The sequence below is a fragment of the Haematobia irritans genome, chromosome 2 (genome assembly GCF_050003625.1).
Source record: "Haematobia irritans isolate KBUSLIRL chromosome 2, ASM5000362v1, whole genome shotgun sequence".
Classification (NCBI taxonomy): Eukaryota; Metazoa; Arthropoda; class Insecta; order Diptera; family Muscidae; genus Haematobia; species Haematobia irritans.
In genome coordinates this window covers 140,535,354-140,548,175 of record NC_134398.1, presented here as the reverse complement: position 1 = coordinate 140,548,175, position 12,822 = coordinate 140,535,354, and the positions used below count along the sequence as shown (strand labels likewise).

The window sequence follows — 12,822 nt, the reverse complement described above, 5'->3', positions numbered from 1 at the left end:
CAAAGGCACCTAATAATTGCACACATGCGATACTTTTTTGAAGTAACTTGGCGTGGTACAACTTCTCAATAGTGACGGCGCTTTTGCGAGTAGTTTTGGATATCGTATAAGACTGTTTTCGACGTAGTGGGGATTCTCAGAAGCGCCGTCAAATTCAAAAAAGTTGGCGCCATTCTATAAAACTAATTTCAAAGAATGGAAGGATTTAACGCGCTCTAATTACAGACCACGCACCTACGTCACTTTTTCAACTTGAAAAAATAATGGTACTAAAGCGTACTGTATTATTAGATTTCCCATCTCTACTCTCAGCATGCACTGTAATCGTAATCGTTTGTTTGTTTTACTTCGAGTTTGTTTTACTTCGACTTCACACTTCTACATAGAACAACCAGAAATTATAAGAAAAATACATTAAAATGTCTTCATCAGTACACTGTCAATTATGGATGGGCAGCGTGAGTATTTTGATTTAAATAGAATTGAGGATTACATCTATAAAATTCTGTCCACAATCCCAAGTTATATGTACTAACATTTCAATCTTTTCATTATGATTTACATTCTTATTTATAACATACATTATGATATTCATACTTACAGCTGGAACCATATATGACGGAGAATTTTGTCATTGCGGCGTTTCGGAAAATGGGAGAAGATCCATCCACTGTACGACTTATGCGTAACAAGTATACAGGCGAACCTGCAGGCTACTGTTTCGTTAATTTCTCCACTGATGAAAAAGCCATGGATGCTATGCACAAACTAAATGGAAAACCTATTCCTGGTACCAATCCAATTGTACGTTTTCGTCTTAATAGTGCTAGTAATTCATATAAAATGCCTGGAAACGAAAGGGAGTTTAGCGTTTGGGTAGGAGATCTAAGCTCTGACGTAGATGATTACCAGCTGTATAAGGCTTTCTCGTCGAAATACACCTCAATTAAAACGGCTAAAGTTATCATAGACAGTTCTGGATTTTCAAAGGGCTATGGATTTGTCCGTTTTGGAATTGAGGATGAACAACAAAATGCTTTATATGATATGAACGGGTATGTTGGCCTAGGATCAAAACCACTGAAAATTTGCAATGCTGTTCCAAAGCCAAAAAGTGAGCTGGGTGTTGCGTTGGGCACTAATAATAGTAACTACGGCTACGGAGGATCGGGAACTTCAACAACATCAAGTGCAGATTACACACAATACTATGATCCTAGCTCAACTTATTGGCAAGGATATAATTGGCAAAATTATTATGATGCTACTACCAGTGATCCCACAAGTGCTTATTATCAACAATCCATGGCACAATCTCATTCAAACCCTCAAACTTTGGCTCTCCATGCAGAAGCTTGGAGTGCACGTGCTCAATATGAGCAACAAAATGCTGCAGCCACAGCGACAAATGAGGAAGAAGATAATTATGCGTTAGTAGACCACAAAAGCACATTAGATGTTGAAAAAATGAATCGCGAGTCTTTGGATTCGGATCGTAATTTATATGATGCTCTAGAAAGTTCTAAATGGTTACCACTCGAGCAACTTGAAGCATATTAGATTTTAGAGTTTTTGTTTCTAATACGTAAGCATTATTTTCCCTATATTACTGGTATACGTCAATGAATAAACACAAATCGTAGCCCATAAATTTTGTGAGTAATTTTTCATGATTGATTTATTCGACAAGATTTGATACCTCTTGCTAAGGACGCAATAGTTTTTTTAGTCATTTTTACATTTACATGGTTAGATAGTTTCACTACATTGTAAATCTTAAAACAGATCATAGAAGTAATCCAATCCTTGGCCTAATTCCCAAATTGCAATGCCAACTCCCATCTCTTGGGCTAATTTGATACGTTCATTAATTGAATATAGAGTAGGATAGAACACGTAATGGCGTCCAGTATGCGTTCTGCAAAGAAAAAAAAACTTACAAAAGTCTTATGCAAAGAGAAATCAAATCTAGTTACTTGACTTCAAAGAAATTTTCCACATCTTTCTCATCGAAAACTAAACGCTTCTTTAAATGTTTGAGTAAGGACAAGAACTCGTTTGAGACTATAGGACCTCCCCCATCAGGTGTATAATCATTTCCGTACATATTCATTCCCATTAGTATTTTGCTCCGTTTTTCTTCTATGTTGTCAGCACCGGGAGGTGTTATATGTTCTATAGATTGTTTTATCCAGTAAATAGGCGAATTCGCTCCAGGTCGTTGTACATTTGAATAATCATAAGTCATGAGAGAAAATTTGTAAACATGCCGATGCAGTTGATCAAAGTGATCGCTGTTGAAAATATTTGCCATTTGCTGTCTATATGGTGGTATTACCAATACAACTTGCAAATTGTTTGCCCTTAAAGCCTTACTAAGGTCAATAGTTAGTTTAATCAAATAGTTATCATTGACATGACCTGCCAATTGCAACCAGTATTCCATAACAACTCCTTTGAATCCATTTTCAACGCAGATTTTTGTCAGTACATTTGCAAGCTTAAGTTTTTCCTTGTCAGATGAAAACAATTTACTAAAGTCTTCATTACGAAAGTTTTCAAAGAGGAACCTAGGAAAAACTGTAAATATATTAAAACTGATTTATGAGTCTTCCAATCCGGTGATTGACACTCAGACTAACTTTCTATTGTTTTTCTTGCAGTTGTTCCCTTATCTCTCACAGATTTCATCCATCCGCTATCGATATCATGGGTTCCTTGTACTTTGTAGTCATCTCCTTTCTTTACAATTTGAAACCAAACAGGTGATATAATATCAAATTTTCCAGCAAATATTTTTGCTACATCATATCCATGTGAATTCCACTGTAATTAATAATCACTGTAAATGTTTAATAGTTTTCCTTAAAATGCGATGACTAATTTACCGGTGTTACAAATCCTAGAACTGTTCCATTGAAATTTTTGATGTTAGTATGTTTATAATAAGCTCCGCCGTTTTCTAAAATGTCCTTGGAAATTGGTTCCTGTTGTATAAGGTTCAAATCAAACACACTTGAATCCAAAGGACCACTTTTAACTTTAAGTTCCGTCTGTTTCTTCCCTCCGGGTGTAATTGTGGCTGAAGCCAAACAGACGTAAAGAGCTATATGAAATGCCCATCTAAGGGTAATAAAGGCCTGCATGGTGGACGAAAGTACACAAGGTATTCCTCTTCCTCATGAGTTCAGGTTCACACATGCATGAGACTGTTGAAAAAACATGAATATGATGTTACGAATATAAAGAAGAAAAGAAAGTGATGATTTTTCAATTTGGTTAATAGGCCTGTTTCTGCAATTTTTGCAATAAACATTTATGTCAAAAAATTACTTCGATTAAAATTAATTTATTTCTAAAGGATAGCATAGGCTATTGCATTAATCTCTAATGTAGTTTTTAAAATTGTAATAATAATTGTAATAAATAACCCAGTAAACACAAAAGTTTGAAAAATACTAAAATTCAATAATTTTTGAAACATTTTTTCAAAAGATTAGACTCATAGAAAAAAGGCTGCTAAAAACAGCAGTCGATGTCTGCTGTTATATTTTTGTACTTCAGGGCCAAATGAACAACAATTTGTAAAATTTTTAGGTTATAAATTTTTCCCCAAAGCATATTTAAGAACCAAAAGTAGTTTTTGGTATATTTTTGCACTGTAATATACTTACAAGCTCCTAAATACGAGCAGCAAACATTTTGTTTGCTGTTATGCCTCAATTCGATAAATATTCAGATTTTTGGTCAAATACTATAGATATTCATAAAATATTGTTTTAATTATGTTAGGATAGCTCCTAAGTTGACATTTTTGTTTGTTTTAGCCAAAATAAAACATGTTTTAGTTTAATCGAGCTTCAAAAATAGCAGGAAATGTTTGCTATTTCAGCAAACAGTGACTGCTGTCCCTTTTTCAGCAGACTTTCTGCTGTTTTAGCAGACTTTTCTGCTGTCCCTACTAACAAATTTCTTTGGGTGTAGTTAATATTAGGGCTGTCACCCGGGATAAATACCGTCCCGAAATCCCGGGATTTTCAGATTAATCCCGAATCCCGGGATTTTTCGGGATCCCGAAAAACTAATTCCTATTAGTTTAATTGGTGCCTTTTAGCATTATTTATTAATAAATTGGAGTCTTCATTCAGTGCAAACGGCTCTTTGATTTCATACCCGACAAATTGAGTAAATAAACATTTATTGTACAACTTGAGTAAGTATTTATTATACATGAGGAATAGCACAATTTAGGCTATCAATGTGATGCACATTTTCATCCAAAAGTTGTTTATATTATATTTAGTTTTCTGCAAAAAATTTGAGTTTAGTGACTTCCTTAGCGTTTTCATTTCGTGACTTATTTTTACTTACCAATTATTACAAAATATTTTAGTAATTTCACTTAATTATCAATAAATTTCCACATTTTTTTATTTCTTTCACGAACTTCGTTGCACATAGAAGTATTGAAAACCATGTGTTTTTTCGTTGCTTTATAGGGTAGTGTTTTGTCTACGTTTTCTCCAATTATTTTCAAAGATTTCATTAACATTTTGGCGATTTGGAAGTAATTCGCAAACAATTTGAAAATATATTGACTATTTCAAGTCAAATTGAAATTATGTTGAAAATATATACCCTCAAACTGAAAATGTGTTGCATTTTAAAAATGCTCATTCTGTGTTTATTGGGATCTAATTTTCGTTTTGTATGCGAACGAAGACTTGATTTCGTATATAAGAAATAGGCTGTTAAAAATGTTATATTTGTTGAAGTGGCACAACCTTCTGATAGTTTATTGCGCAAAAATACAACACTGTTGTTTCGCGGGCATTTTAATCTCTATCGATCCCTTTTGCTCTTACAACTGTCAAAACAAAAATGCCAAACAAACTGCGGCGGAGAACACAGCAAGGCTATATACAATATATATAACTGAAAGATCGTATAAACAGTTATAATTCTATGTTTCTTTTTGCTAATCTATATACATATTTATTTCTATGTGTACCGGAAAAAAGTAGAGTAAAACAATTAACAAAATAAAGGAATATCGAAAGTTTTCAAAAGTAAAAACTTCAATTCAAGCATTCCAAAAGTATTGTATCTAAAGCCCGGAAAAATATGGCACGCGATCGGGAATCACCACAATCTCAAACCCAAGGAGCAACACAAAGCCAAGCATCTAATTTATGGAGCCAGGTAGAAAGCCAACCAATTGAGAACGTTATATGGGGTCGATTGTACGGCAAGAACGTGAAAGTCAAATCTCTGGGTAGGACCACCAAATATAAGATTCTGTATCTGAATACGTCTTTTTCTGTTGGTAACATTGTGTTTATTTGCTATGCTATGACTATGTATGTACTCTAATCTTTAGTGGTTGGTATTTGGATATTGTCCTTGGTTGTAGATCTTGTTGATAATTTGAGTATGGCACAAAACAAACACACAAACATCTTTCAATCCAAACTTAATATCCAATATATGTGCTTTATGCAAAGTCGGCTTGTGCGTCTTTAGTTTTCTAAAGAGTAAAGTTGCTGACAGTGTTTATTTATGTAAAATGAATATTTGATATTTTGTTATGTGATTGATTATAATGGGATTATGTATCCAAAAGAAGTCCATGTCTATTTTTGGTTAAATGTAATAAAAGCACAAAGCTTCACTCAATTTTTTATTTTTCATAAATTATGTTAAAGGACAATGGTGCTCGTCACAACAATCAAACCCTAGTCTTATTTTTTTCTTGCCTTTCAGATTTGAGTAATGAAAGCTTCACTGCTGGTCGGGGAGAAAACAATGATCTTATGCTGACAACCAGTGATCTGCCAGAGAAGATTTTATGTCGTATATCTAAAGTACATTTTATAATAAAAAGAGCTAATTGTGATCTTTCCAATCCAGTGTACATAGAGGTATTATGTAAACCGGAATATTAATAGAGTTTTCTAAACGGTAACCTTTTTCGGATGTCTTTCAGGATCACTCTCGGAACGGGACATTTGTAAACAGTGAACGAGTTGGTACTAATAGTCGTCGAATCTTACAGAATGACGACATTATCTCCCTTTCCCATCCAACGTATAAAGGTACGCTATTTTAATTTTATTGTATTTTAGTTTTCTGATATGGGAGATTTTTTTCTTTAGCCTTTGTTTTTAAAGACTTAAGCCCAAACGAAGCCATGGGCCTACCAAAAGAAATAACATCAAATTATTATGTTAGTCGAAAACTAGGTTCCGGTGCTTGTGGATTAGTACGACTGGTATACGATAGAAGATCATGCAAAGAATATGCAATGAAAATAGTCAAGAAAAACATGCTAGCAACAAGCACAAACCCCAACCATCTAACTGATCCAAATCGTGTTATGAATGAGGCAAAAATTATGAAAAATCTTAATCATGTAAGTATTTTCTGTTCCAAATTTTGTCAGCATATATTCACAATATATTTGATTATTTCTAGCCCTGTGTTATAAATATGCACGATATCGTCGATAAACCAGATTCCGTTTATATGGTTCTCGAATTTATGAAAGGAGGCGATTTGCTCAATCGCATTGTAGACAATAAACGATTATCTGAAAAAATTTCCAAATTATTTTTCTACCAAATGTGCCATGCCGTTAAATATTTACATGACAAAGGTATTTTTAAAGTAATTTTTAACCTCGAAATTATGTATCCTAAAAATCTTTCATATGTTTAGGTATAACTCATAGAGATTTAAAACCAGATAATGTTCTATTGGAGACATCAGACGAAGAAACTTTGTTGAAAGTATCTGATTTTGGTTTGAGTAAATTTGTCCAAAAAGATTCTGTAATGCGTACTCTGTGTGGCACACCTCTATATGTTGCACCAGAGGTGTTGTTGACAGGCGGTCGTGGTGCTTATACCAAAAAAGTTGACATTTGGAGTTTGGGAGTAGTTTTGTTCACATGGTAAGTTATCGTAGAATAACACCCATTTTCATGATGTTTCGTTAGTGCAAGTATAACTAATGAGCCTCTAAACTGTAATACTGATTGTCTGTCATTCTGCCTATATACAAATATTATGAACCCTTAATTAAGGTGAGTATTAAGTTCGAGTTTAGCCGCTAATTTTCACTAAAGTGAAAACTAAATCAGTAAAAAGTCGTAAAATTATATACATTTGTTGCAGATTTCATTATAACTATATGGGGAATATCCCAAAGTAAATTTTCACAATGTTTGTATTCATTAAAATGGATTATTAAAGAAAAGTAATCGCGAAAAAATGACGACTTTAGCGGCTAAACTCGAACTTAATACCCACCATTAGGGTGAGTAGTAGAATTTGTTATTTCCCAAATATCACATGATGTGTAGAGCGTGAATCGGGTACACACTTTTGTATTAGGATTTGATATTAGAAATATGAAATCATATCCTTAAAAATGTATTGATAAAGTATTATTTTGTAAATATGTTGCGGTATGAGTTTATAATATGATTTAAAAAATATCAGATTATCTCCTCTGATAAACTACACCGTAGACTACATCGTAGAAGGCGAATCCTGTCACGAAGTTAGTCTCCTAAAAAACTGTGACAGATTTAATCCACGTCTTTTATTTTGCTTTCAGCCTCAGTGGTACCTTGCCGTTCTCCGATGACTACGGATCACCAGCCTGCGAACAAATTAAAAAGGGTCATTTTCGTTTCAACCATCCATCTTGGAAACACGTGTCCCAGAGAGCTACATCATTGATAAAGAATATGTTAATTGTGGATCCTCAAAGAAGACCAACCATAGATGATGTTCTACAAAGTAGCTGGCTCAAAGATACTGATATGCTAAGAACTGCCAACAAATTAATGAAAATAGAACCTATGGAAACGGAGGATGAAGAAAATTTTCTGGAACCACCAATGAAGCGCTCCAGAAGATAAATTACGCATTTGCTATTTTAAGTATTTTATTGCCATTATTACCTATATAATACATTCACCAGCGGCCAAATAGAGAACTAATTTATTACTTGAGTTATTGTATAGATTTGTTTGTTTTTTTGTTTATTATGTCATTATTATTTTGTTTTTTTTTTTTTGTTCCTTTAAACCGTCAATACATGTTTCACTGTATTTAAATCTTTCATTTGACATGAAGTGATAAATGATTACTTACACCACATATTTATATACAACACATATTGCATTTGACAACATATTTGTGAATTCAAATAAGCTTTTTTCGTATATTTTTTTGTGCGATTTGTACTAGAAACTAGTTTTGTTAGTGTTGTACTCGTATAAACTGTTCTCCATTCCTAAACATTTATTAATCATAATTTTTATACTTCGATATTATATGTATGTACTGTACTGTTGCATCATCATCATTATAAGCAGAGCTTTTAAGGGCTTTTAGTATACGAGAAGGATATTGAAGAGCTGTGATTCGCCTTCATTTAAATAAATCTTATATAGTTTTACAAAATTCTCGGTGGATATTTTTATCGGTGGATTTGGGATGACGAACCTAGTGATTTTCACATCAGAAGTGGAGAGAATTAAATGTACGTGAAAATTTCACGTACATTTAATTCTCTCCACAACACACTTTTATCAAGTATTTCTAATGAGAGCAAAATGTAAACTATCGATAACGACGCCTCATGGAACTTGCGTTAGTGGTACATACCGGGCTTTATTCAAGAATCTAAGAGTATCATTATCATTTCATATAAAGATAGTTCGGTTTTCCACCGAGACGCTGAATTAGAAGTGCAAAAATATATATGAGAATGATTATATTTTTATCAAATCTTTTTAAATCAGCTAAATAAATACAGGATGAGCATTTTCAAATGCAACAACTTTTCAGTTTGATGGTAAATGTAATTAGCAAAATAAATTCAACTTGATTTGAAACAGCTCATCTTCAACACATCTTCAAATTGTTTGCGAATTACTTCCAATTTGCCAAAATATTGACTAAATCTTTGAAAAGGTGTTGAAGATAATATGAGAAAACTTTGACAAAACACTACCCTAAAATGCAACGAAAAAACCATTTGGTTTTTAATACTTTGTGCAACGAAGTTCGTCGTCAATTGGAAGAAATAAAAAAATGGAAAATTTTAGACAAATAACTGAATTTACTCTAAATAGTTCATAATAATAAGTAAGTGAAAATAAAAAATGAAATAAAATTTTAAGGAAGTCACTAAATGTATATCTCTTTGCCGATAATAACAATATAAGGTGACGAGAGCGGACGTGTTTCTTTAAGCTCGTAGCAAAACGATTTTTTTGCCTGGTCAAATTAACACATATATAAATTTTTCTGTAAATACCGAATTTCTAATCGCCCTGTTGTTACGGTTTTTGTGTTTCTACTTCTAAAAACTGTTTTATTGCAAACTATTAATCTAAAATAATTGCTTGGTGCCAAAGTTAAAAAGAAAAAGACAAAAATACAAACTACAATAACAACAACAAGAAGAGAATAAATAAGTGCATATGAGAAAACTCTTGACACACATACAACGTGATATCGATATTATCAATCAATAATCAAAGCTTTTATACTGATTTAGAACTCACTTTTTCTGTATTACCATTGCCACAAACCTGTGTTTGACCACTTAAATTTCATCCGTTACGAGAAAACTCCATTTGAAAATATATCAAGTAAATTTTTTCGTTGCATCCTCAAAGTATGCTATAGTTTTAGTTGTTTAGCTAGTACCAGAACCACATACATCTCAATATCGAAAGTATATAATTTTCCGCTGAATCCTCAAAGTATGCCATACTTCTAGCTGTTTGGCTAGTACCAGAACCTAATCAACAAGAGAAGTTTATCGTTGTGCCAATCTGCATAGATCTCAATATCATCAAGATTAATACGAAGAAAATTAATAATCCATCATGAGCGGACCGTCAAATTTCAATAAAAACTGCGACGAGGTTGTAAACTCTTTATGTTCTGGTATCGAAGAAAAAAACTTAGATTCTGATACGAGCAAACGGGCAAGGGTAGTTTTAATTAATAATCCCTCAATCGTATCAAACAGCAATGATGACTCTATTAAACCAATAGATACTTGTTCGGAAGCGAACACCATGAAAACCAATAAACGAGCTCGTGACTCCCATATTTACAGATCGTTGGTGGGAAATATTCCTAAGACGCCTCGTCAGGCTTCCGGTCGGGCTATAGTTGTGTCAGTGCTTTAGTGGAAGTCACGGAAAATATTCGATCTGGCCTGGAGAATGACAAAGTTAGCTTTCTGGTTCTTCTTGACCATTCCAAAGCTTTTGACACTGTAGAGCATAATATGTTAGGAGCAAAGCTGCTGAATTTTTTTAATTTTTCTTCCTCGTCCGTCCGTCTAGTTCTATCATACCTCTCGAATCGTGTACAATCTGTGTGTTCGAAATTTTCTGTATCTAGTCCACTACCCGTGGAAAGAGGGGTGCCACAGGGATCCATTCTGGGACCTCTGCTTTTTTCTCTATACAGTAATGACCTGCCTCGGCATTTATCGACCTGTAAGACCCATATGTACGCCGATGAAGTACAAGTGTACGTTAGTTGTCCAAGGGATAGAATTCAAGATAGTATTAGATTACTGAATCAGGATCTTTCGGGTATATTCAGGTGGGCGAAGGCAAATGGGTTATGCCTAAATCCCCTTAAATCAAAATGTTTAATTTTTATGAAAAGGATGTCTCGTTTTTCTTGTGATGTGGATATTGTGATAAATGACGAAAAATTAGTTATTGTACCTCATGCTAAAAACTTAGGTTTGATTCTTAATAGCAATTTGACTTGGACGAACCATATAAACGTAGCTGTGGGCCAGGGTTACTCGAAGTTACGCTCTTTGTGGGCTACTCAATCATTTACTCCTCAGCGGATTAGATTACTCTTGGCGAAGACATACATAATTCCCGGAGTACTATATGGTTACGAACTCTTTGCGAACTGTGATTCGGCCAGTAAACGTAAATTGCAATCGTTTTTCAACAATGTGACCCGTTATGTTTATGGATTGAAACGTCATGAATCGACATCTCAGTATTCGAGATCCTTATATGGTGTTTCACTCCAAGATTTTATGCTCCTGAAATCTCTAACCTTTTTGCACAAGATTATATACAGACAAACACCACCATACCTATTCCGGAAACTCCAGTTTACAAGATCTAATAGGGGAAAGAAATTAATACCTTTTCCACATCGAAGCCTAGTTTCTGAATGGAAATTTTTAATATTTGCCGTGCGTCTCTGGAACTCTCTTCCACATGAACTGCAAACCACCAGTAACGCGTTAAATTTTAAGGACAAACTTTTAGAATATTTTAAGCAATCATGATTGTTTGTTTGAAAATAATTAAAATTTGTTCAAATTCACGATACAAGTGTTTGTTATTTTCCACTATTTTTTCTTTATTTCTTTTTCTTCATTGTTTTATTGCTTCAAAATTGAGTAGGCATTAATTAATTTATTTATATGTTTGTTTATATATTGTACTTTTAAATTATTTCATTTTTCTTTTTTCATAATTTCTTCCAATTATTTAATAATATTCCATTGTTAGCTTTAAGATATTAAATTTTCTTTCAACCATTACGGAGTTTATCCTCGTACTGTAATTATAAGAATTCTATGTTCTTGTTGTGCGAGATTTAATAACAATAAAAATACAAATACAAATACAAAATAAAATTATGGATTCTACCATGGCTGAAAAAAGAGGTTGAATCACGATTACAAAAACAAAATTTTCAATATGTTGTTTACAATTTTAAGAAGCCAAAATCAGCTGATAAAAGAATTTTCAATTGTCCTGAAAAAAATAATTAAAATCCAGAGAAAAGTGAAGGTTCAAATTTAATTGCGTCACCAATGAGTGATTGTGAAGTGGATAATTCATCCAAGGAACGCCGATATGAGACAAATCAGACTATAATACACACCAAAGTTAAGAATGGAAGTCAGTCAAATCATCATCTTCGAATAATTCTCCAGCTATGAATGCGTGAGTTGGTTTTAGATGCATTTGTTATGCAGTGTCATTTGGAGAGCTGCTACCACCATAAACAATGATTTTGACATCTTAAAATTTTGCCGAAATAAAAAAATTGTAATCATATGGGTCCACGATTTAACCTTCTTGTTCAGCCATGGATTCTACGTTCTTGAAAACATTAAAAAGCTGACCGATGACAAAATATTGGACAATTAACTGGAACTGCTTCAAATAGTTTATAATAATTGGTAAGTCAATATGAAAAATTAAATCAACATTTTTAAATCTTTTTGCAGAAAACTAAAATCTTTGGATGGTACATCCTTGCAAAAATTAAGAAGCTGAACAATGGAAAATGAGTGGTTTATAGACAAGAATAAGTTTCCAGAAACATTTCAAAGTGCAACTAATTAAAATTTTTAAAAACAACAAATTGTTAAAATCAACAACTTCTGGATGAAAATGTGCATCACATCGTCAGTTTAATTTACATCCTATTATAAGTTTAAAATGGATATTTTGTGAATTCCTTCTGCTGGAAATATATTCTAACACGTGGTCCAGCACGTTCTAATTTCAAATTGCCCCCATATTAATAAATTTTAATGCTGTTTATGACACCAACAGGAAGGAAATCGAATTATCAATTCAAAAGTGTTTACAAATAATGTTTAAGATGTTTAAAGCTTTGTTGTTTGTTGTTTTGTTCTTATTTGTTGATATGTTTAATAAGATTATTATTTTTCAATTGGTATTGTAGTGTATTATTATATATTTTTTTGACGAAATTTAATAAATTATAC

At 33.0% G+C, this 12,822-nt stretch overlaps 3 protein-coding genes across 3 annotated transcripts; 2 read left to right on the top strand and 1 right to left on the bottom strand.

The window, feature by feature from the left end:
* The first annotated feature begins 318 nt into the window (after positions 1–318).
* On the top strand, positions 319–1,651 carry Secp43 (tRNA Selenocysteine associated protein). Its single transcript, XM_075296267.1, has 2 exons — positions 319–458; positions 604–1,651. Exons 1-2 carry the CDS (start codon positions 420–422, stop codon positions 1,558–1,560), a joined length of 996 nt encoding a protein of 331 aa, XP_075152382.1. The 5' UTR covers positions 319–419; the 3' UTR covers positions 1,561–1,651.
* Positions 1,652–3,230, bottom strand: LOC142226331 (chitinase domain-containing protein 1). Its single transcript, XM_075296266.1, has 4 exons — positions 2,889–3,230; positions 2,643–2,826; positions 1,977–2,580; positions 1,652–1,918 (listed from the first exon to the last, which is right to left on the bottom strand). The coding sequence occupies exons 1-4, from the start codon at positions 3,144–3,146 to the stop codon at positions 1,777–1,779; spliced, it is 1,188 nt and encodes a 395-aa protein (XP_075152381.1). The 5' UTR covers positions 3,147–3,230; the 3' UTR covers positions 1,652–1,776.
* Positions 3,231–4,883: 1,653 nt separating this feature from the next.
* On the top strand, positions 4,884–8,474 carry lok (ovarian-specific serine/threonine-protein kinase loki). The gene is made up of 7 exons (XM_075296265.1): positions 4,884–5,275; positions 5,764–5,921; positions 5,987–6,095; positions 6,156–6,412; positions 6,475–6,655; positions 6,718–6,952; positions 7,621–8,474. Exons 1-7 carry the CDS (start codon positions 5,125–5,127, stop codon positions 7,925–7,927), a joined length of 1,398 nt encoding a protein of 465 aa, XP_075152380.1. The 5' UTR covers positions 4,884–5,124; the 3' UTR covers positions 7,928–8,474.
* Positions 8,475–12,822: the final 4,348 nt, after the last annotated feature.